This window comes from Pelecanus crispus, chromosome 11 (assembly GCF_030463565.1).
Source record: "Pelecanus crispus isolate bPelCri1 chromosome 11, bPelCri1.pri, whole genome shotgun sequence".
Taxonomy (NCBI): Eukaryota; Metazoa; Chordata; class Aves; order Pelecaniformes; family Pelecanidae; genus Pelecanus; species Pelecanus crispus.
The window spans coordinates 80,971-105,193 of record NC_134653.1 but is presented as its reverse complement, the minus strand read 5'-3'; the positions used below and the strand labels follow the sequence as shown (position 1 = coordinate 105,193).

General features: G+C 39.2%; 1 protein-coding gene across 12 annotated transcripts in view; it reads left to right on the top strand.

Moving 5' to 3' along the window:
- UNKL (unk like zinc finger) overlaps positions 1-24,223 on the top strand; it is a 61,068-nt gene that overhangs the window by 15,457 nt on the left and 21,388 nt on the right. For 4 of the 12 annotated variants that reach the window (XM_075719135.1, XM_075719137.1, XM_075719133.1 and 1 more), the window contains 4 exons: positions 2,842-2,926; positions 8,404-8,558; positions 19,806-19,994; positions 22,166-22,228. In XM_075719135.1, coding sequence (XP_075575250.1) covers positions 2,842-2,926; positions 8,404-8,558; positions 19,806-19,994; positions 22,166-22,228 — 492 coding nt within the window. Of the gene's footprint in view, positions 1-2,841; positions 2,927-8,388; positions 8,559-19,805; positions 19,995-20,506; positions 21,660-22,165; positions 22,229-24,223 lie in introns of those variants that run through there. The other 8 variants (XM_075719142.1, XM_075719139.1, XM_075719140.1 and 5 more) reach the window with 7 other exon arrangements.

Here is a 24,223-nt window from a genome sequence, read left to right as displayed (position 1 = left end):
ATTATCTTAATTGGTGAATCTTACGACATCCTTTATTGAAGTCCTTACTAGAATGACCACGTTTCCATTTTAGAGAAGGACCTTTGATTTATCCAAGTTACGTGGTGAGTCTACCATGATGTGCCTTTGCCAAATGTACTTTTAATTTTACCCCATTTCTTTCTGTCTTTAATCTAAATGGTGACAGACAGAATAATTAGTGGACATGCAGTGACCTGAATCAGCTATTTTTGCTCTTCTCAAACATGTGAGCTATACTTAATATACCTGTTATATGTGCTGCTTCTGACATGAGGGCTTTATTAAAAGTACTTGCTAACTGCATCTGTCTTATTTGCCAGTTTTTTAAAAATTCTGACATAACTATTACCTAATTCATTTCCCGTTCCTGAACTGACAGTGATTTGCTTCCACATCAGCTGTAGCTCAGTCTTTGTCTGCTTGTTTCCATTAGCTGTGCTGCCTTTGTTGTAGTGTTGAACGTAATTCCTGCTGATAATGAAGGCAGCTTGGTGGGGATAGTGTTACCACCTCACCTAATTTTAGGTCTAGTATTTAATTTCACAGAAACTAGCAACGTGCCTGCACTGAAAGAGGAGTTTTCATTCAACATCATACCCTGTGATCCTTTCTTTCCTTTGCGCCAGCTCTGACTTTTATCCAGTTGTGTGGTTAGACTGGAAATTCCGTACAGCTTTTCTACCTCTGACTTGAGGATTCAAAGCACTCATTTTATTTGGTTCAAAATGAAATTCAGCCTATTTAATGGTGGTAATCACAGTCTATTTAATGGTGGTAATCAGTTGCCTTCATTCCTCAGTCTACTTATTTGATGTCAGTAACATTAGTTCAGCCTTAATCTTTTTATGTACTGTAATTTAGGTTGAATTAATACTCACTGTATCCAACATTATCTTCTCTTACTGGATATTTTCATGTACTCATTCTTTACCAAATTCAGGTAAAGAATATTGTCATTGCCTCTTGGCTTAATGACTGTTTTTTGAAGAAATCTCTTGGTTATCACGTTCAGGAATGGCTTGATTCTGCTGTTAATAGATAGCAGCCATGCTCTTGTGTGTAGCTGGGAAGTTAATCTTCTGTAATGATTTAGTTCTTTGAGTTTGCCGTCTGTCTTGTCGTACGTGTAGATGATGTGGCCGTCTCCAGAATCGGTCTCTGAGGTGCTTTAAGCTCTGTCCCAGTAGTATTTTGATATTATCTATATTACCAGTTCTTGTATCGGTATCATTTACCAGAAGGCACTCCACACCATCTGGGTAGCTCATAGGATCAGAAAGGCTATTTTTTTGGCTAACACCTCAAACTAAGATTGAACTTCCAATTACATCTTTTGTTGAAAGCATTTGAAAATCAGCTCTTCTCGGTTTTTTTTTTTTTTTTTTCTTCTGTATCGTTAGCATTGTGTATACAGCACTGGGGTTTTATATTTAACCAATAAACAGAGAACAGGAAAGGAAGGAGATGGGCCCAGCTTCATTTCCTAGTTCGGGTTGGGTATCCACAAATGACTCCTTCATTTTTTTGCAATGTCTGTGATAGCTCCGAGTGAAATTGGTGGAAAGATCAGTCCCGCTGTTTTGTTTAAGTGTGTCATTTGGGTGAATACTTGTCTACAGCATGGATGTGTTGTCGCCTTTTCGGTGTTCAAGGAAAAATAAATTATTTGTAGAGTGAATAAGCATCAGTAATAATTTTGTGATTTAGCATTTTACTATAGTTTCTTGGATGATCTTTGGGTTATGCATGAACTAGTAGTGCATATAACAACTAAATTTTCAGCGTCAATTCAAAATCACTTACGAGAGGGAGATTTATCTAGGATGCTTAAAACAGCTCTAAAATAAAGAGTCTACAGAACTAGTTGCTGATTTTTTTAATACATAGTTTCATTTTTCATGTTTGCTCTAAGGTGGGAGTCCAAGGTAAACATTTTTTTACACAGCGAAAGTGACAAAGAAGTGGCATTCTGAACTAAGAATTAGTACTTATCAAGCCATGAATCACTCAACTGACACTGAAAGCCAAAGACCACAGTACAAAGGTTTGGGTAACCAAAAAGATCCCTCTGCTATTTGCCACAGACTTGCAAATCACCAGAATGAATCTTATAAAGAATCTATGTGCTTTTAAATAGGTTCCTAATATCGTTCTAATATGATAGTATGTCAGCCCCTGCTCCCAGCCTTGCGAGATCCAAAGATCATCAAGATCCTGGTAGAGCAATAAACTGAATCTGGATCTTACTAGCAACTTATATAATCGTTGCTGTCTTGAACAGTCAGTATTACTTCAGTTCTCACGCACCCCAGTCAGGTTAGACAAAGACACTTGAATGTTAGGGTGATTCGAATAGTACAGGTGTCCTCACGAAGGAACTGTGTTGAAAAAAACATACTGGGTTGGGCTTTTTTTCAGCTTTGAAAGCTGCTCTGTGACATACATCATTTCTCCTGCAAAATTTCTTACAAGTGTTGTAAATGACTTTGAACATTTTATTCCCGATGTTTGACTTGTTTCTGTACAACATGGAAAACCAAAGTAGTTTAAACACTGCTTTTCTAAAATACTGTTACTTAGTATTTATTATTGTACAGAAGAGGGTTAAGATTCTCTTGTGTCAGGTTTGCTTTTCTTAAAATTCTGCTCCTCTATTTGATCTTTAAAAATTATTGTAAGACCTGAATTTTCTGAGGAAATGGTGTAATACATATTGTTAGCAAATATTCAGAATTTTTCATTTAAACGTTTTAAAATTTTCTAACTATTTTGTCATTACGTAACATATGTTTAGGTTAACAACCCTTCTGTTTTGTTTAGATATATAAATCTACAAAGTGCAATGACATGCGCCAAACAGGTTACTGCCCACGCGGTCCATTTTGTGCGTTTGCACATGTTGAAAGTAAGTAAGAGAACCGTTACTTTATATTAGTGTTCATAAAAGTGAACCATCATTTCTAAACATCAGTAACAGAAGTGACTTACCACCATTAATTTTAATGCATAAATGGCATTTGATGTCACTTGTTTTTAGAAATTCATTCCATATCTTTTAATACTGTACATTGCTATGGGAGCTTGCTGCATTTGCATCAAATTTGCATCAGCAGTAAAACAGGAGGTGCTTTTCTTTACAAATGCAGCTTGTCCCTGTAACTTTTTGAGCTTGATTTGGCAATTTTCTACACACATGCTTGACTTTTTAAAGTACATTAGCTGTCCTATTGGAACCTATAGTAAACTTCTCAGGTGAAAGTTAAACATCCTTGCAAGTATTTGCAGAACTAGGGCCTTAGCTAAACTGAAAAAGAACACAGAGAAAATTATGTCAGCTGTCCTCTTTCCTTCATAGCCCACTTACATCTTCACTGTACCCAAACTGTTATATATAGAAAAAGGGAAGAGGGGCCACGTTTTTCCAAGAGAGCACGCAATTCTTCGGTATGCATCTACACAGATTAATTCTGGGTATGCATCATCAGATTCTTTTTAACAGTAGTATCAACTTAGGTTACCCCTACACTCTTCCTGCACTCCAAAATGTGAAGTGTGCAGTTGCTGTAACGACTATTCATGCCTTCTTTTCAGTTGTGATGCAAGGCAGAACTTGAAGCATTTCTATGTAACTGGTTTCCTATAGGTGATAAATCTTTTCTTTTTTGATTATGTAATTTTTGCTTGATTATGTAATCAGTAAAACCTCATATTTATTGTTCAAAAAGAAAAAAAGAGGTTGCTCCTATCTTACTTTTTGCATTCTGCTTCTAGAGCTGGAAGGAGGGATGAGACACCCTACCAATTTTGGAAAGCTCCAAGTTTCTGCAATTCAGTAGTATTTATCTTATGATTCGCTAATGATAAGTAATGGCAGTCTCCTCTCTCTGTCTAACCTGTCTAGGCAAAAGTGATGTTCTATAAAACCATTTATTGTGTCACTTGCTTACCTAAAAGACTTCCAGTGAAGAGAGTCATTCTTGCTGTCCCCAGCTTTTGTTTCTGAGACTGTGGTATGGTCAGCTTGTCTTTTAACTTCTGTGGGATGACTGATTTTCCTTTTCTGTGGTTTTGTTACTCAAAGAAAAGGAAGGATAAATAACCTCCTATATTTATTTCAAGAAGCCCATTATTCTAAGACCTAGCAATTCTTCAAAACATTATGGCAGTGAAGTCAGTATTGACAGTTTCTTCACCTGAAAAGTAGCTTCACTGCCTTCGCTTTCATGCTGTTGGGGCTATCTCCTAAATCAAGTCCTTCACTGTTTGCCAGTGTTGGCAAGTACTTCTTTGACTCAGGAAAGTCCGAAAATACCCATTTTGTTACAGAAGTAATTTATGGCACTGGGTTTGCTGTTCTGTTTATCTGATATAAGTTTTTTCTTTCCTGAAACAGCTGAAAAAGTATGATTTAAACAAATTCACTGCAGACATGCAGCATGGTATAATTGTGACATGCTGCAAAACTCCTGTGGGAGAAGGCTGCATATTCTCTGGTTTTCTTCCTTAGGGCATACTGAATGCTACCTCCCTTCTTGCCTCTCCAGCATGGAGGGTGTACAGGATAAAGTCAGCAGAGCTCTTGGAAACTGGAGTTCTTTTGAGACCCCATCATGATTTACTTTTGTGTGTCTTGATCATTAGTATCTTTTAACAGTCCAGTTGATGCTTGATTCCTATGAGAGGAATCATTCTCGCAGGAAGCTCTCATTGACAATAAACAAGATTTCCATCTCTAAGGAAAAGTTAAGCGTTGCCCAGGCTAAGGATAAAGAGGGCTGAAGGAAGGTCCAAACTTAACAATTTGCTGATGTTATTCTCCCTAAGGGATATCTTTCTAACCTGTTGCTAATCCTTCTACCCCAACCCCGTTCTTTCTTCTACTCTGTAGGATGAATTCTTGTACTCTTTAAAAATCTCAAGAACTCTGAGAGAATTCCTGAGACTTTGAACATGTTAGCAGTGCTAACTGAGAAGCAGCAGCTTAATTTTCTCCACATAGTTGCATTAGACAGAATTTTATGTCCATCAGAAGAGACTTAATATGGCTTAGCCAGCATGCCCTGGAACTCTTTGGCTTGCGTCATCTGCAATGAAGACTGTGTAAGCAGGAAATCTCAACAAATGAACTTGAAATCTTGCAACAGTACCCACCCACTGTCTCTTGTAGTCTGAATAGTCCATCAGAAGTTAGACGTATGGTTACTATCAGCAAGAGTGCCTTTCTGCTGTTGGCAACAGCTTTAAGCTTAGTTCAGCAGCTCTGACATTCCGCCTGCTATGTCTGTAGAATAAAATGTTTTCTGTCCCTTCCATATTAGGGAAGGGGGGGGGAGAATGGTTTTGGAGCTGTAGATCTTATCAGTAGGAAAAGCATGAAACTCTTGGTTCATGCATCTCTTTGAATCACGAATTATGGGTGTTCTCCACCTAACTTCAGTGAAGCCCTAGCTGTGTGGAACGGGTAGAGGAAGATTTCCCACCATTCATACATGTATTCCAGCAATTTTTACCATTCTGTGTGAAGTAATTTGTAGAAGTACACATTCTCTTACAGAGAACTCTCTCTATTATATAGCATTCCTGATCTTCCCTCAATGAGTTCCTCAGAACCAGCTGACCATTTTTTTTCCCTTTTCTCCCTCCCTTTTGAAGATCACAAGGAATATTACTATTCCTCCAAGACTGCTTTTCCCTTGAGGCCCTGGCTGCAGACAGTATTGTCTTATGAATGTCACTTACTGTTTTTTTCCCCCCCGACTGGCTGAAGCCCTAGGTTCAGTGTAGTCCCAAAGACACTGTTGTGACAGGAGGGAGGGCACCTGATCCTGGAAAGTAGAGAAGCAGTGGGATCTGACACAGCTCCCTGACACCCTTTGCAAAACAAAGAGTAGCTGGTGTATTTTGGGACACTTCAGTAACAGACTGTCTACAAATAATGAACACCTCTCTGCGGCACACATTTGTCCATTCATTGCCTGACTACAACTGGCACCGTAACAAAAAATAGATTTTTTTTGAAACGGAAACACAGGCATACTGAAATTCTGCTGGCAAAAATTTGGAAACACTTCAAAGAACACATCTCCTGTTTAACAGCTTCTGTTACTGAAGGCATTTGCCTTCAGATTGTTCTTCCAAGTCTGTTTTCTTCTGTCGGTGCCAAGATTGCAATAATGAAAAAACTTACTTCTGACTTCCTGAAGGATGGGATTCCCCAGGCCAGACCTAGACTAACCATGGTAACTCTTACATTCATAATACCCAAGCCATGCTAGTGCAAATTCTAAGGAGGCTATATAGATGCAAAGGTTGCATCTCATAAAGAGTACAACCCTATTTCTACATAACATCCTAGGCTACTGATAGATAATCCCTGAAGCACCACTGCACTGGGATTAGATAGTTGAAATTCTTTTTGAGGGCTGTATCCTAATCTCCATGAGATTGCCATGAGATGGGCCACCATGTGAGACTTGCTTTTCTGTCAGTTGCAATCTCCTACAACGGCTATAGGTCTTTGAGAATATATGGTTAGACTCGGGGAGGCTTACGCTGTAGAATTTGTACCTTCTGTGCAGCTGGCCACAAGCTATGATGTCCACTCTTGGAAGAAATTAGAATGATGTAGAAGCCCATATTCTGAATTTCATGTGTCTGGTTGACTTACAATCCATAAGCAGGATAGCAAAAACTGATCATGCTATTCTCCCTAAATACCTTGGAAAGAGAAAGGAGGCATTATTTCTCTTTGAAATGTTTGGGAAGCAGTCTTATACTACCCTTTTAGGGTGGTATGACTACTTACACTCATTTATAGGAAGGATATTGGACAAATATGTGGTTGTGTCAGGGAAAAAAAGCTAATGAAGATTTAAGAGACAGCATGAATCGAATAGTGCTTTTTCCTAGGACAGTGTGAGGGTTGACTGGACATAAGATGGCTGACTGGCCTTTCTCTGGGCAAGCAGCTGTACAATGAGATGATATGTAGTGAAAGTGAGAGTCAATTACAAAAAGTCAGCGCATCTGTCTCTGTCTTCCCAACTGTTCTTTGCACTCATTTGGTAAGAGGAACAGCAGAGGTCTAGTGACATTATCTTTTCAATCCCTATGGCTTCTTTTTCCTTCTGGGGTTTTTTTTGGGTGTGGCTGGACTGGACTGGTGTGTGTAGCAGTGCTTACTAGTAGCTTTTTCCTTTCTCTTTTGTGAGCCATGTCCCTATTTTTGTAATTTGTACAACAGTGGAACTATTTGGTAAAGCATTGGACCATGTAGTAAGAAGGCTGCAGAGTTCTGATAAATTAAATGCTAGATAGAAAAACGCCACGTGATTAGAAACAATCCTCAGCAATGCTATCTCCACTGAAGAGAGGTGTCTATGTATCTCATTCTGTTTCCTACTATGGCTTGTACTTTCGTACACTCTATCAGAGCTATTTATTGTTTCTAGTAGAGAGAAATGTTTAAATTTTATATTTAACTGTAGTTTATCATTACCCCTTCAGAAATGTAGTAGTGGCTAGAGATGAAAAAAATCTTGCCGTACCTGTAGAATTTATTGAGAGATTTTGTTTTCAGTCCTGACCTCCTTACTTTGATGTCTTGTGTGCTTGGATTATGAGGTGAGGAATGTTATTAACTGTAATTGCTTACTAAAGTAAACACTTTTTTTGTTAACTCATCATTTGCCTGTAAAACTAGAAGTCTAAATCTCTTTAATACATTGCACATTTAAAGAATCAAATATCTAAGATGTTTAATAGTTTAACAAAGTAGCCTTTGGGGAATTGCAAAGTAATTGTTCAGTCACTTTGAGTTGAATTTTCTGGTCTGCAAATTAACAAGTCATTGGTCACAATTTACGTCTAAGTTAATAATGAACTTCTCAAAGGTTATTGTTCCTTTTTAAGTTAAATAGTACAAGTCCCGTATTCTCTTCAAATTGTTTTGTGATTAAGTCAGTTGGTTCTAGACTGGAAAAAGAAAACAAAGAACCCTATAATTATGATGCCATTGTTACCTTTCCGGTCAAGAGTTCTAAAACTGTTGTCTTTAAACCCTGGTGTGATAGAGTTTCTGGAAAATAAAGCAAAATCTAGAATACTTTAAATATATGAATTTCAATCTACCTCCTGCCAATTTTTGATGGAGCAAGTAAATAAGAGTATCGCATTTGTTAGTAGCCACAAATACATAATGGTGAATTATATTATTCTTACCTTGCCTTTATGCTTATATTTAAAGAAAAAGAGAGAGATTTCTTGTGTGTGATTGATGTTTCCATGTGACAGGTGCTGTGTTTGGTACTAGGTATGTAATTGTTAAATTCACACAGCTAAGTATCAAATCTGTGTGTAATTTGTTGGGGATTCCTTCAACAGAGGACACCATGAATGTAGTCATACTGCAAACTGGTTGTCAATCAAAGCCAGGCGCTCACCTGTTTTCAACAGACAGCATAGGAATTGCAAATGAATGGAGCAGCAGTCTTAACTCCACAAACAGCATTACAAATAGCAGTGGTCAGTCTGGAAATGTAAGTGTAAATAATTCTGGAAAAGTTACTAATAATAATCACTGTGCCAATATACAATGTTTATTTTACTTCTTAAACGTCTGTTTTTTTATTTCTTTGTACTTCAGCAAAGACAAAAACCCCACAGCTATAGTAATTGTCAGGCAGTAATATTTATCTGATACTGTAAGCCTAAATGGAATGTCTGCCCTTGGCATCAGATTTAACTATGTATTATTTGTGTTTTCTGTTCTTGTTTTTTGTCTTTAGATGCAATATTTTGAATGCTACAGTGAGGAACATCATTGTTAATCAAATACACAACTACAGGACAGCTGAATTTACATATGTCTCTTTTTTTCTATACGAAAGGTTTCGTTCATGGAAGATCTTGCCTGATCCCAGCCCTCTTCTCTGCCCTAATTTCTTTGTACTTCAGCAAAGACAAAAACCCCACAGCTATAGTAATTGTCAGGCAGTAATATTTATCTGATACTGTAAGCCTAAATGGAATGTCTGCCCTTGGCATCAGATTTAACTATGTATTATTTGTGTTTTCTGTTCTTGTTTTTTGTCTTTAGATGCAATATTTTGAATGCTACAGTGAGGAACGTCATTGTTAATCAAATATACAACTACAGGACAGCTGAATTTACATATGTCTCTTTTTTTCTATACGAAAGGTTTCGTTCATGGAAGATCTTGCCTGATCCCAGCCCTCTTCTCTGCCCTAATTTCTTTGTACTTCAGCAAAGACAAAAACCCCACAGCTATAGTAATTGTCAGGCAGTAATATTTATCTGATACTGTAAGCCTAAATGGAATGTCTGCCCTTGGCATCAGATTTAACTATGTATTATTTGTGTTTTCTGTTCTTGTTTTTTGTCTTTAGATGCAATATTTTGAATGCTACAGTGAGGAACATCATTGTTAATCAAATATACAACTACAGGACAGCTGAATTTACATATGTCTCTTTTTTTCTATACGAAAGGTTTCGTTCATGGAAGATCTTGCCTGATCCCAGCCCTCTTCTCTGCCCTAATTTGTTAACATTAGGAATGAATTGATGTCCTTCCTGAACATGCTTTATACTTAAAGCTTCTTACAGTGTTGCGGTAGAGGCAGTGTGTTTGGTAGTAGAGAGGTGTTTGATTACAAGGGTGATAAATGTAGTTTATAGTAACAAATTTTATCAGTTAGGTATGGGGTAGAGGAAGGGGAAAGATACATTGCAGAGCTTTTATTATCTTCCTTTTAGTGTCAGTTGGAATAGATCCTTTTGTTAGGTTTTATGTTTGTTGCAAAATGATGTATAAAGATAGTGACATCTCTCTTGTTCTCTCCTGACTTACGTTTTTCTTATGTCATTTGCAGGGCAGAGTCATAAGTATGTACACATTTGTTCCCAGAATTCTCACTTCTAGCTTTCCGGCACTGTTGATCTATACTGTTTGGTTAGAAACCAGATGAAGGGACATATTTTAAATATTGTTCAAAAGGAATTGCCAATAAATAGTGCAGTTGTTAAAACTCCTGGGTTTCTTTCATGTAGCTTCTTCATATTGCTGTCCTGTAGATTGAGAATAAAGCTACCAATATGCCTACATTATATCTTAGGGTCCCAGTGCAGAATTCTGCTTCTGTATATGAAAGGTTCTGAGAGAGGGTCTGCCTTTTTATTTAGCAAGCTAATTTTGTTGTTGCTAAGGTTCCAAAGCTTTTAGGAGAGACCCATAAAAAGCACATCTTCTCCCAGAAGCTTCTTAGCCTTTCACAAATTATTTAGGTACAGCTGAAAACGATAAGTATTCTAATATGCTTTCCAGCTATGGGGAATCTTCTTCCATGTACATGCGTTTTTCTATTAGTCATTAGGAGTCTGATAAACATTGTGTACATTTTCCATTCCGTGCTCGGTGAGTCTGTGTCTGTGCTACTGTTCAAGTGTGAGAATGGAAAAGTTGACCCTACTCCTTTCCCTGTACTTTCTACTTGAAGTTTTTTTGCAAGTGGCCACCTTTTTTCTGATGTCTGGCAAAATGTTCTGACTTTCTTTCACTTGACTATTTACCTGCAGCATTGTTTGATGCACTTTCATTATTTGTTTTTCTGAATATTCAGTTCCTGATTTTTCATTAGCAGGTTGGTCTCCTGCTTTTCCATGTTTAATTCTTGAGTTTTGTTGCTTGCTTGCTTGCTTTCACCTTCTCCATCTGCTGTAAACTGCTTAATTTTAGTATTTAGTCAGTCTGTTTTCCTCCCTCCCCCCATTTTCTGTATCCCAGCAACTTATTTACATTCGTGGTTTGTGTTTTCCTCTCTGTTCCAATACGCTGTCTGTCTTTCTGTCCCCTCCTTTGTCTTCGTTCTTGTCACTGGCAGACACTAGCCCTGAGTAAACTTAATTTTAGTGGTTTTTATCGTGATGAAATTAGCCTTTCTATGCCTCTCTTCCTTTGTGTCTTCAAAACAAAATCTCCATATTCATCTTCCAAAACTTCTTTCACATATCCTGTTATAGTGCACTGGGAGAGTATCCTACTATTTTATTTGCTTCTAGAGGAAAAGGATGATGTACTACTTGAGAGACCTAAACTCAGTTCTCTGCTTGATCATAAAATTCCTCTGTGACTGTGAGCAAGTTGCTTAGGTCCCCATTTCTAGAATGTGGTAATACTATTGCCCTATCTATAAATGTTGTTGGAAGAATGAGTCCGTTAAGATTCTGTATGATCCAGGTTGATAGTGAGGGAGGCTGTATAACTGTTTTAAATATATACCTTCTTATCTCACCTATACTGTATTCTTACGTCTTCACCTAAGTTGCCTTGTCAGTTGGACTGTCATCAGTCATTCCTCTGCTGTATCTTTCCTTAACGTTTCAGTCAGGAAATAATCTACTCTTCAGCCTTTTTTGGTAAGCGTGAGTTCAGTTTCCATGGAGAGCTTCTACATCTACATTTCTTTACCTCCATGTTCTGCCTTCTGGTTTGAAGCATCTAACATTATACTTTTGTCAGTCCCTTCACCTGATCTTTGATAGTACTGTTTTTCTCCAATCTGTCTTTGCAGTTTCCTTTGCTTTATATTCCACCAGTTGTATCATCTAAATGCACTTAACCTCCATAATGCAGTTGACCCAATGTGGTGCAGTATTTCCTTTGATTGTAATTTTTCATTTCAATTAGTACTACTTGTTTCTCCACACTTGCCATCACCTCTTATCTTTCTTTTTCTTGTGTTGCTCTAGCAAGTCCTAGATTGGCTTTGTTGGCATACCCATCTTTTCTCATATTGCGTCAGAGCTGTGAAGTGCCTTAAGTAAGATTCGGAGTCTCTGTATGCATTGTAGCAACAAATTCACTGATCCGTTTCCCTGTCCTATGTGTCTTCTTTAGGAGCTGCATTTACACCAGCAACTTTTAATTTCAGCTCTTACTGCTTGTTCTTAACCATTACTACTCCTCTGTGCTCCGTTCAGCATCATCTAATTGCCAGAAGGAGCACTCCTTTTTACTCATTCTCCTACTGCTCCTTTTTTTATGACATAGATTTATTTTCTTTCACTCTTTATTTAACTTTAAGAGGGCTCTTCCTTATTGTTTCTGCTGTTGCGCTGGTAAAATTCATGTATCTGAAATCCTCGGTTATGGGAAATGATAGATGACTAGGTTTCTTGAATATTTCTGTGCATACAAGTCTTGAAATAGCTTGGTCCATGTTTCAGATACATTGCTTGCATTGTTAAAACTTTGATGTCCCACTTGGTTAATGAAGTTGGTTGTTACCACTTCTTCGTGTTTACTCGTATTTCCATTACTCCTTGCATTTACTTCCGTGAATCTTCAGCTATGTAATCATCCAATATGCTGTGCACCCCTTTTCATCAGTCACTTTTGCTATCTGCCCTTTTCCTCAGTCACTTTTGCGATTTACCCTTTTCCTCAGTCACCTTTGCCAAAATAATCTCTCTGGCACGCAGTCCTCAGCATCGCATACGTATGCATTATTCTCAGCCATAAGCTTCTGCCTCACCTGAATTTCAGCCCTTCATTTCAACTGTTCTCATTTATATCCTGCAAATTTATTGCAATTTAACATATGCAAATGGTCTTCCCCTATGTCTGTTCTTCTCATAGTGCCATGAGACTTGGATTAACTAGGCTGTCTCAGTGCGTGCAACCAGTCATAGTTGCTCCTTTATAGGCTTTCTCTAGCTGGTTGATTAGCTTTCCAGTGTTATTATATCAATACAAAATGCATTTTTTTTTTTTGAGCCGCTTTTCAGCAAAATAATGTCAAGAACCTTATCACCTCTCCTTAAAACACGCTCAGCTCACACTTTAGGATTATACTGTTGATCTCCATACATCAGGTCTCTTTGTTGCTGGTACCTAACTGCAGTGTACCTAAGTTAGGTGACGATACAGAGCAAAGGCCTAGCTGTATGATAAAATTTGTCTGTAAATAGGGAAAAGGGAAAAAAGAAAGACCTGGTGAACTACAAGCCAGTCAGTCTCACCTCTGTGCCTGGCAAGATCACGGAGCAGATCCTCCTGGAAACTATGCTAAGGCACAAGGAAAACAAGGAGGTGATTGGTGACAGCCAACATGGCTTCACTAAATGCAAACCGTGCCCGACAAATTTGGTGGCCTTCTACGACGGGGTTACAGCGTTAGTGGTTAAGGGAAGAGCAGCTGATGTCATCTACCTGGACTCGTGCAAAGCATTTGACACTGTCCTGCATGACATCCTTGTCTCTAAATTGGAGAGACGTGGATTTGATGGATGGACCACTTGGTGGGAATTGCCTGGATAAGGATGGTCGCACTCAAAAGAGTTGTGGTCAACAGCTCGATGTCCAAGTGGAGACCAGTGGCAAGTGGTGTTCCTCAGGGGTCGCTATTGGCACCAGCGCTGTTTAACATCTTTGTCAGTGACATGGACAGTGGGATTGAGTGCACCCTCAGCAAGTTTGCCGATGATACCAAGCTGTGTGGTGCAGTCAACACACTGGAGGGAAGGGATGCCATCCAGAGGGACCTTGACAGGCTTGAGAGGTGGGCCCGTGCAAACCTCATGAAGTTCAGCAAGGCCAAGTGCAAGGTCCTGCACATGGGTTGGGGCAATCCCAAGCACAAGTACAGGCTGGGCGGAGAATGGATTGAGAGCGGCCCTGAGGAGAAGGACTTGGGGGTGTTGGTTGATGAGAAGCTCAACATCAGCCAGAAATGTGCACTTGCAGCCCAGAGAGCCAACTGTATCCTGGGCTGCATCAAAAGAAGCATGACCAGCAGGTCGAGGGAGGGTGATTCTCCCCTTCTACTCATCTCTTATGAGACCCCACCTGGAGAACTGCGTTCAGCTCTGGGGCCCCCAGCATAAGAAGGACACGGACCCATTGGTGTGTGTCTAGAGGAGGGCCATGAAAATGATCAGAGGGCTGGAGCACTTCTATGAAGACAGGCTGAGAGAGCTGGGGTTGTTGAGCCTGGAGAAGAGAAGGCTACAGGGAGACCTTATAGCAGCTTTCCAGTACCTCAAGGGTGCCCACAAGAAAGCTGGAGAGGGACTTTTTACAAGGGCGTGTAGTCATAGGACAAAGGGTAATGGCTTTAAACTGAAAGAGGGTAGATTTAGATTAGGTATAAGGAAGAAATTGTTCACTCTGAGGGTGGTGAGGCACTGGAACAGGTTGCCCAGAGAAGTTGTGGATGCCCCATCCCTGGCAGTGTTCAAGGCCAGGTTGGATGGGGCTTTGAGCAACCGGGTCTAGTGGAAGGTGTGCCTGCCCATGGCAGGGGGGTTGGAACTAGATGATCTTTAAGGTCCCTTCCAACCAAAACCATTCTATGATTCTATGAAATATTGTTCAAGTTTGTGGCACTCCAAAGTGAATAGGAAAACTTGCTGTTTATTCTGGAGATTAAATAGGAGACACGTCGAAGATTAATTGCATTTATCAATTATAGAATATTTATGTTAGCCCTTCTAGGCTCAGAGCGATAAATTGTAGTTTCCTTCTGAAGAGTAAAAAAAAGATAGACATGTTGGCCATGATGTCATTATGCCTGCAGTCCGTGACATATTTAAAGGATTGAATATTTGCATAGGATATATGTTGATCACAATGGATGAAGGTAGGATAACCAGCACCATCTTTGTTTTATCAGCTTTATCAGAGATGTGTAAGTACTTCATCACATGTTCGAGTTAGCACAGTTAAGAAGTCAATGCTTGTCAGCTCAGTCGCAGTAATCGTTGTGTGCCTTCATAGCTCATCCTGATTGCGGACTCAGTACTAACATTCTGCTGCCTTCATTAAGCCTCAAGTTATCTGTTTTACTTCATAACTAAGATGGCTTGACTGTGTGCACATAATCAGCTACCACACTCATTTGGTAAATAATAGTTTATCAAGCTGTGATAATGCAACTGAGTTTGATTATATGTGCATAATCTAAGTCTGAACAATGGTGATGAATCACCCTTCCTTTACTGTGGAATTAGTGTTCTGAGACAGTGAGGGACATAGGAGGGAAATAAGTTTGAGAGCACAATTAGTTTTACAGCTTAATTAAAAATACCTACGTTTCCTCTTCCTGTCATCTTCCCCTCCACCCCCCACAAACGTAGGCAATATAACAGTACACTTAAAGCCACAAAACTTAATGCAAATCGAGAAACTCAAGAAGCTCCTATTTTCATAGGAAATATAACTAGTTCTGTAGGTATGTGTTTCCTCATTTTCTTTGTAGAAGTTCAGCTGTAAGCAAAGGCCCAGAGTAGGCAAGAACCAAGGAAAAGCATGTATCACTTGTTCTACATGCTCTTTCTGAGCAATTTAGCGGCAGTGAAGAATAGTGACAAATTGATTTCTTCGTAAGAATCTAAGAGGCCAAGGCCTGTGCAGTTACAACATTATGAGGATGTGAGCCTTATTAAGGCACGCTTGTCATCTTTTGACTTGTGGCGTGTCAGAAATGTTCAGGCATCCTGTCGCCTTGAGCAAAGATGCAAAATTGAAAAAGTTGTTTTTTTGTAACCTCTGTGAAAGTGAGAGGTAATCTGAAATGTATCCAACTGCAGTGTTTAGGTAAGCTTAAAAATGAATCTGTGAAGATTTACAGCTGAGCCTCTGTAAAGTAAGGAATGTCACCCAATACTGGTCTTTAATTAGACTCTAAATTCTTAGGGGTTGACCTGTGTCCTTCCTGTGCTTATGTCTTTGACTACACAGCACAGCAGATTTCCATTTTTAGGAGGGGCGCATTCCCGAAGAGTACTTAAATCTGTTGGGCCTCTTTATCCCACACTCAGAAAATCAGATGCGGCAAATCTTAAGTTACATTTGTAGAGCAGTTTCCAAAGACCATGTTGAAGGCTTCCTCCAGAGTTGAGGCAACTATATGAATTCTGGCTTCTGTTGTTTGTGCTTCTGTCTTAATGAAGAAGAAAAAGCCTAAAAAAAAATTAAGACTGTAACAGTTGGCAATAGATTTTTCCTAGCGTCAGTAGTGCTGAGGACATTGCCGTTCATGCCAACACTGACAGCAAAATGTAAATCATGCAGCATCAAGGAACAAAAAGTAAACATTGATAGTTTCCCTTCCACCCCCTTGCACTCTTTTTGTCTCTAATACTAATATCACGCTCATTTTATGTTAGTACTGACATGTGACTTCATGTTAACTGTGACTCACAAGTCCCTTGATACAAAATACATGTTTGCTCACCATCTTGGCGTCAATACTGCACTAAGTTGTATGGCTGTTTCTAGTGATGGGTTTCTTGACATTTCTCAGATGTTCTTTGTATCTTACTCTGTGCAAAGAGCATGAGAGATGAGAGATACAGGAGCAGTGGTGTTGCAGGTATACTGTAGCAAGCTAGTAGGGATGAACAAATATTTGAGAATAAATTATTTTTTGTCATGTGAGTGGCAGTGTAACCTACCATCGTTTCTCTTTGGAGTCCACCTACCCTTGAGTCGTAGAGGAGATGCTTCTTACAAGCCCGGGAAAAAAGGAAGCGGGTCCTGAACAATGTTGACATTTTGGGCCAGAGCATCTTCACCAGACCTGGAGGAGTCTCTCACAGAGGGAAGGGAGGTGGTCTGAAAAAATCTTCTATTTATTTTCTCTGCCTCAGGAATAATCTTTGATGACCATAGATAACAACCAGGATCAGGTGTTCTCCCTAAATGTCATCTCCTCTTGCCTTTTTTGGTAACAGGACATTAGTCTGGGTCTAACCCAACAGGGCATTTCTTATGTTCTTATTAGGGGATAAACATACAGTATAGGGGCAAACAGGAGATAGAGAGGAATAAACTCTAAACAATAACTTCACACCAAAAAGAGTGATTTTTCTATGTAGTTGCCTTGTAAACTCAGGCTAGGTTTGAATTTTTTTTTTTTTCTTGCTTGTGTATTTAACCTACTGTGGTTATTATGTGATTAATTTTCTTTTCCTGCTTTATTTGTATGAGTTCTTTTTATTTTCTCTGCAAGTCGAGTCACACAAAATTTGTGGTACTGTGTAATCCAGTTATTAAAACTTAACTAACTTTACTTTTCTGAAAAGTACAAAAGACAGAGTAGAGGCTATCTCTGCCTATTGTCATCCTGGTGGACTCATCAGACATGGAAACCAAAAGTCTAAACATGAGTGTAATCAGATAATGCTGCCTGCATCTTAGGGGGCTGAGCGATTGTTTTAGTGTAGTTTAGTTTTTCAGAGCAAAACTACACAAAATTGTATTGTAAGCTCTTAATGCTTACAGCTATATATATATTTATATATGTTAATGCTATCATTGATACCTACTGTAACCAGAAAGATCACATGAGTGGCACCTTACCGTCTTATCTAATGGTCTACGTACCTGGTATCGTGTGGTCTTGACCAGTAACTGTACCTCAAGCCCAGTACTTCTGGGTGAACAGGGGCATCATTCCCCACTTACGGCTCTGTTGTCTGCAGGTAGTCCTCCTGGACAAGGAATCCATGATGGCTCTCTTCCTTCCTCCCTCTTCCCCTGGTCTTCATTAGGTCACATTGTAGGGGAGCAACCGTGATGTACATCCTCCTGTGTCGGTAAAATAATCTACGTTGCCTGCCTAGCTGAAGGCATGGACGTGAAATAGGCATCTGAGAAAACATTCTGTGCAGATTAGGGAACTCATCCTTAAATTGAGTCAGTAGCTTATCTAAGTTACTATCTTACTTCGGGTGTTACTCTGCCTTCGCTGTCTAGTCATTTTATCTTACGTATTTGTCTGCTGCGTTAAGCAGCCTTGTGCTACCAGAAGTACATTTCGAAGTGTACTTACAAGATGTAGCTACGTTATTCATAAAAAGTTTTCAAAATCTTTTGATATAGAACTGAATACCTTTGCATATTTTTATTGACAAAAAAGAATTTTATTTTTTTTTAAATTTCACTTAAAAGCAATGGTTTTTTTCCTGGCAGTGTGCTTTTATTTTCTTTTTCTCTCTAGCATAAGAAAGGATTTCAGTATTTTAGAGCTGAAAAAAAAATGTGCAAACTTAGCATTGCCGTGCACAGGGGCAATCCTCAGTTTTGGATTTAGAGTAAATGGTAACAGAAAGAGAAACATTGCATGTTGTAACAAGCTTGTGGTTCAAAACACGGATTCATCAGCCTTTGACTTCAGAAGGAATTTTGTCTGAGTAAACCTTGGCTATCAACTTAATTATTTTTTGCTGTGGTGCCCATTCTTCTACTTCTGTCAGCTCTCGGGGTCATTTCAGACTGTTGTGTAGAGGAGCTGTCTTTGGACTTCAGAAACAATCTAATTACAGAACTCCACACAGATAAGGTTCGTGACAGGAGATTTTTTGTAGGGATAGGAGTGAGTGAATGCATAGGTAATAATCTTCAGCGAGTATAGGGCTTACATTTGTTGGAGGTGTTTTTTTTCTGTCCAGGGTTAAGACCTCATCTACGTTCATGCCTGTCCTCTACCTGATTTACAGGAGTTTGAATCTGAAGTCCCTGCTGCTCAGGAGGGACATTTTGAGGTTATACTGTTCGGGGGAGAGAGGTTTCTCCTGTTAAAATCCCGATTTGCTTAACACTTTCACATTCTTTGGAGCATAGAGTAAAATTAAGGGTTAATGTTAACCCTAAGTTGAGAGTTTAACGGTTAACTATATAGTTATTCTTGTTTAGTCTCTCTGATTCAGTGTGTATTTTGTATCTAAACAGACCAAAACAACTTTGGCAGAATTTCACTCCATTATTTTATTGACTAGGTCGGTTCCTTGAGAGCTGGCAGATTCTGTTCCAAAATAAGCACCAAAGGGATTGAAATGTGTATCATGACCGAGTGTTCTCACCACTGGGCTGTTAGGCACAAATGTAGGATGCAACTATTTCCATGCTACCTTTGTGAGTCTAGTTATAAATCTAGTGTAAGCAAATTGAACAGTTTAAAAATGTAGAATAAGCAATGCCCACAATTCCACTCAAACATAATATTGTAGGATGCTGGCACCTGAGTTCATAAATTTCAGGTTGATCAGAATTGTACCTTTAGTAAAAAATTGTCCAGATTGTACCTTCAGCTTAAGCCTTTTACTTCAGAAGTTTAAAACTGTCTGGAAAATGTATATCAGAACTCAAAATTATAAATTCAGTATTGTTTTTAAATATTAAAATGTTAATTTATTAATCAGTAAACATTTTAATATTTAAGAATCTCAGAAAACAGCCTTTTGAGATTTACAAACAAGCATTGAGATGCTTTTTGCCAAGTTTCTACATCTTTTTCTTTTTGAACTTCTTGGCTTGATCCGGATGAGTTCTTTTAAAAGAGTGAAGTGTTGTATAATGCTTGCATTAAACTGTAAGTTAAGAAATATATGAACGAATGGAAATCAGGGTTGTCAGAAAACAAGTATTCCATTATTGCAAATTACTATCCATTAAGTAAGAGTAATCTCTACCCGTGATTCATTTTGTGCATAGGGACTAAACAAAGCTATATTCTGGTGTGTACAAATGCATCTCCTTTTGAAGTCTGTATATTTACCATAGCTCCACATTACTTTTGTCATCTGCTACTTTTTTAAGCTAATACCAAAAATATATTCAAATAAACCAAAGTTAGTGTTGTATTTCCATAAGACTGAAATTCGTTTATAATTTCAAGTGATTGTGTTACAGAGGGAGACTATAGCTGTAAACATGAAAAATATCATAGAGTATATTAGACACTGTTTTCTGTCTTCTACAGATTTCCTGTTCTTCAAGTCCAACTGTAACATCAAGTTCTGGTAGCAGTAGTTCTTTATCACCCCTTGGACCTCTTTGTAGACAGAGATCATTAGCAAATGGCATTTTGTGTTCTGAGTCTAGCACATCAGGTGTTTCTTCACCAACATCTAGCTATCCAAAAGCACCAGGCTTTGAACGAGAAGATCAGGTATGTGAATAATATGGGTCTAAAAGTACAAATGCAATCTTAAGTTAAATTAGATTCAGCAGAAAATGTTGTCTGCCTTGTGTATCGGCACTGGTTTTTGATAATTTAGAACACAGACTCTGGAACCCTCTTTAGGGAGCTAAACTGCATCAAATTATTTTACTGTTGTCACACAGGCCAAGAACACTCATGCAAACGGTCACTGCAGCTCAGCTGAACATGCAGTAAATTCTAACTTTGCAGAAATACAGTAACTGTCATTTTGAGCCCGTGTTGCCAAGAACAGAGCAAGATAAACATGAAAAAAAAAAAAATCATAGCTAGACTTGGTAGGATTCAGTTTTCATTACTGTTGAAAATTGATAGTGAAAAGATGCATTAATTTCTGGCTGTTGATACTGTTTATGAGTTCCAATCTTTGATTAATTTCAGTCTGTTTCTTCTCCCACCTGCAGCTGCCTCTCTCCTTGGACAAGTTCATTGCTGAGACAGACATAGATGATAAAATCTAACAAGCCTCTTGAAGAGAGAGAGAGACATCTGTAGCATTAGCAAATGAGAGGAGAGTGGTTGAAATTGAAGTCGGTGAGGAGTTAGAATCCTTTCGTCAGAGGGTGGGGAGAAAACAGGCAATGCTAGAGACAGCTGGGAGAAGGCATGACTGACATTTTTCAGGGATACGGTGGCCTCCAAGAAAAAAAGCTGAAAGCCCAGGGTTTACCTGTTAAAGCTAATTTTTTCTCGCTCTATTATAATACTGGTCACACTTCTGAATTGTCAGAAAGGAACTGTTTAAAAAGAAGGAGCTCCAGCGACACATTTAAATAAGCTGCAGCCAAGCTGATCAGCCTTCTTGCAAACCTGTGACTTGTCACAATTGATTTCTATAGCCTGAGATGCACAGAGAAGTGCAGAAGTAAAAGCCAGAAAAAGAACGAAAGGAAGGAAAGTGGGGTTTGTAAATGGTAACTTGTTTGATGGCAAGATCATTACTCTAGAGTAAAGTTCTCCAGGCAGGATTGCTTTCTTACATGTAGATGTTCAGACAGACTATAGGTTAGAGAGCTGGTCGTTGTGACAGGAAAGATTTCCATCTCCCAATGTAGGGATCAAGTGATCATTGATCAAATGCCATGGAAGCAAGGCAGTTACAGTATCAAGTGGCTGCTTTCTGGACATGAGGCAGCAATAATTGAGACATTATGTAACCCTTGGTGAAGATCCATTTTGCTGTTTTGGTCACAATTAGTAATGTACTGCTACAAAGTGCATGTGTCTCCGCAGCAAAAACATCCTGTGCTTGCCTTTGAGTGCCACATTGAACCTTTCTAGAGATTAAGCAGTGATGGACTTTGCAATTGATAAAAAAGCATCTAGCGTGGTGGGAGGCATATAAAGAGGAGGAGAATTGTTACTGCTAGGGAACTTTCACTGCAAGACAGGTAAGGAATCTCCCAAAGGAAACCAGGAACAGACACAACAAGACTGCTCAAAGGCAGCAGAAAGAACCATTTTTCCTAAGGAGACAGAGAGCACCTTGCAAAGTTTACTGCCATTCAGGAAGTCACTGAAAATTACTGGCCTGAAAAGAACAGAGATCCTTTGAGCCTGCTCTGCAAGAGCACAGTGGGCAAAGAGAAATTGCTTACATTCCCTTTTATTTAAGTATGTCTCACTTGTTTCAAAAGTTACCTTACTATAAAATGGTGTTCAAAGAAAATCTGCCCTTATATTTGAATTTTTTTTCTTGCTGTTATTTGTAGCATGATCACTTTAAGGGAAAATTTAGGCAGTTCCACTCAAGCTTTTGACTACCTCAGGCTTCTATCCCACCAGCCACTTGGAGAAGTATTCCCCAGCTGGTGAGCATTTGGGACGTGTTATTTCTGGCACAGCATAATGGCTACTCAATTTTTGGACTAGAAATAACTTGCATGTGCTCAATTATGTGCATATAAGTGGAACAATTGCAACTGCTATTCCTTTTGCATGTAAACTTACTCTGTGATCATTAAAATTTAATTCTCCATATGGGACTGCAGTGAGGGAAAGGAAGGCAGCCTGCTGAAGATACCATTACAGAGATGCCACTGACCCTTCATAAACTAATAATATATTTTACAGCAATGACTCATTAAGTTCATATATGACAGAGATTTTTCTTCTTTCAGGCAAAGCATCGAAGCTTCCCAGCTGAGAATCAGCAGAAAATAAATGAACAAGACAACAAACAGGTATTGCCAAAAGCTCAATGCTGTAAATATTTTGCCGGTTTTGATAATTTATTAATGCAGTATCAAAGTTACGCAGTGCTTTACAACATAGTCTAAGGAAAATTTGTGCCCAGTGACAGGACAAGAGGCAACGGGCACAAACTGAAACACAGGAGCTTAGGTCTAAACGTACGGAAATACTTTTTTACTGTGCGTGTGAGACTGAGCATTGGAACAGGTTGCCCAGAGAGGTTGTGGAGTCTCCCTCCTTGGAGTTATGCAAAAGCTCTCTGGACACGGTCCTGGGCAGCCAGCTCTAGGTTCTGTGAAAACATACAGTATATGTGTGCTGCAGAGAGTACCAGGGATGAGAAGAATATGAGGCAGTTTGAGGATGCTTTTGATTATAGCAAGTCCATGGCAGAGTTTTCCCAGTGAAATTTTAGATTAATTTGATTTGGGGATGGATTGATAAAAATTAAGGAAGGCCAGAAGGAAGATGACAATACAGTTGTTCAAGCGTCAGAAGCTCAAAACTAGAAAAATAGTTGAAGTGACAGGGAAGAGAGCATACCTTTGACCTGTCATGAAGCTAAATCCATCAGGTGTTAGAGGTCATTCTGTGTATGCAAAGGAGCTTAAAACGCTGCCAGCCAGCTTTGCACTGCTAGAGCAAGAACCCTGATGCTTTGTTAATGACAGTGATCAAGATAAATGAGAACAGAAGTTTTACCGTTTGCCATTCGTACAGTCACACAGGTGTGTATAATCTAAAGTGGAGGATTAAAATGTATCTTACATTTGAAAAGCAGGAGGAGTGGTGCAGAATAAATAAGGAGTGAAAACACAAGATAGAGGTGGATCCCGTGAGTTCTGTATAGAAGCGTGATAGCACATGAACCAGTTTAAAAGTATGCATTGGGTTTTTTTCCCCTACACGTCTATAAACTAGAGAGTGGCAACCTTGGAAACTCTTAAGTTTTTGTGATTTGCCCTAAAAAATAGTTTTTGCATTACTTTCTACCACTATTAATGTTTGTAAGATAGTAAATAGGACATACCCAGTTTAACATCTTTATCAACAACCTGTCAAGTTTGCAGATGACATGAAATTGGCGGGGCCAGTCAGTAGGGCTGGGCTGCCATTCAGAGAGACGTAGACAGACTAGAGGAATAGGCCAACAAGATCTTTATGAAATTCATTAAGGAGAAGCACAAAGTCCTGCACGTGGGAAACAAGAACTCTTGCAACACTATAGGTGAGAACAAGAACTAACTGTCTGGGAAGCAGCTCTGCAGAAAAAGACCTGAGGGTCTTTGTAGACAGCAAGCTGACTGAGCCAACAGTGTGCTCTGGCAGCAAAGAAGGCCCAACATTATCCCAGGTTGCATGAACAGGAGCATAAAGTAGATCAACAGAAGGGGTTACCCTTCTGCTTAGCACTCGTTAGACCTCATCTACAATACTGCATCCGGTTTTGGGCTCACAGTACTGTGATTACATCAGTAAACTAGTGCAAGCTTAGCACGTGGCTGCCAAGACGATCAGGGGACTGGAGCGCTTGCCCTGCAAGGAGAGCCTGAGGAAGCAGAGCTTGTGTAGCCTGGAGAAAAGAAGGCTTCAGGAGGACTGAGTAGCAGCATTCCAAAATCTGTGAGGAGGTCATAAAGAAGATGGAGCCAGCCTGTTCACAGTGGTGCACAGTGGGTGGACAAGAGACGACAGGCCTAAGTTGAAACAAGAAGCTAAGACTGGGTCTGAGGAAAATTTTTTTCACCATGGGGAGAGTCAAGCAGTGGTTGCTGAGTGTGGTTGTGCACTCTCCATCCTTGGAGGTTTTCAAGACCAGACTGGCTGAAACACTGAGTAACCTGATCTGACTTCATAGCTGACCTAGCTCTGATGAGGAGGTTGGACTAGATGACCTGCTGAAGTTCTTCCAACCTGAGTTTTCCTATTATCCGGTGATCCTAAGAATACTTAGCAAGTTGTTTTAATTCTCTTCTTTTTAAAAA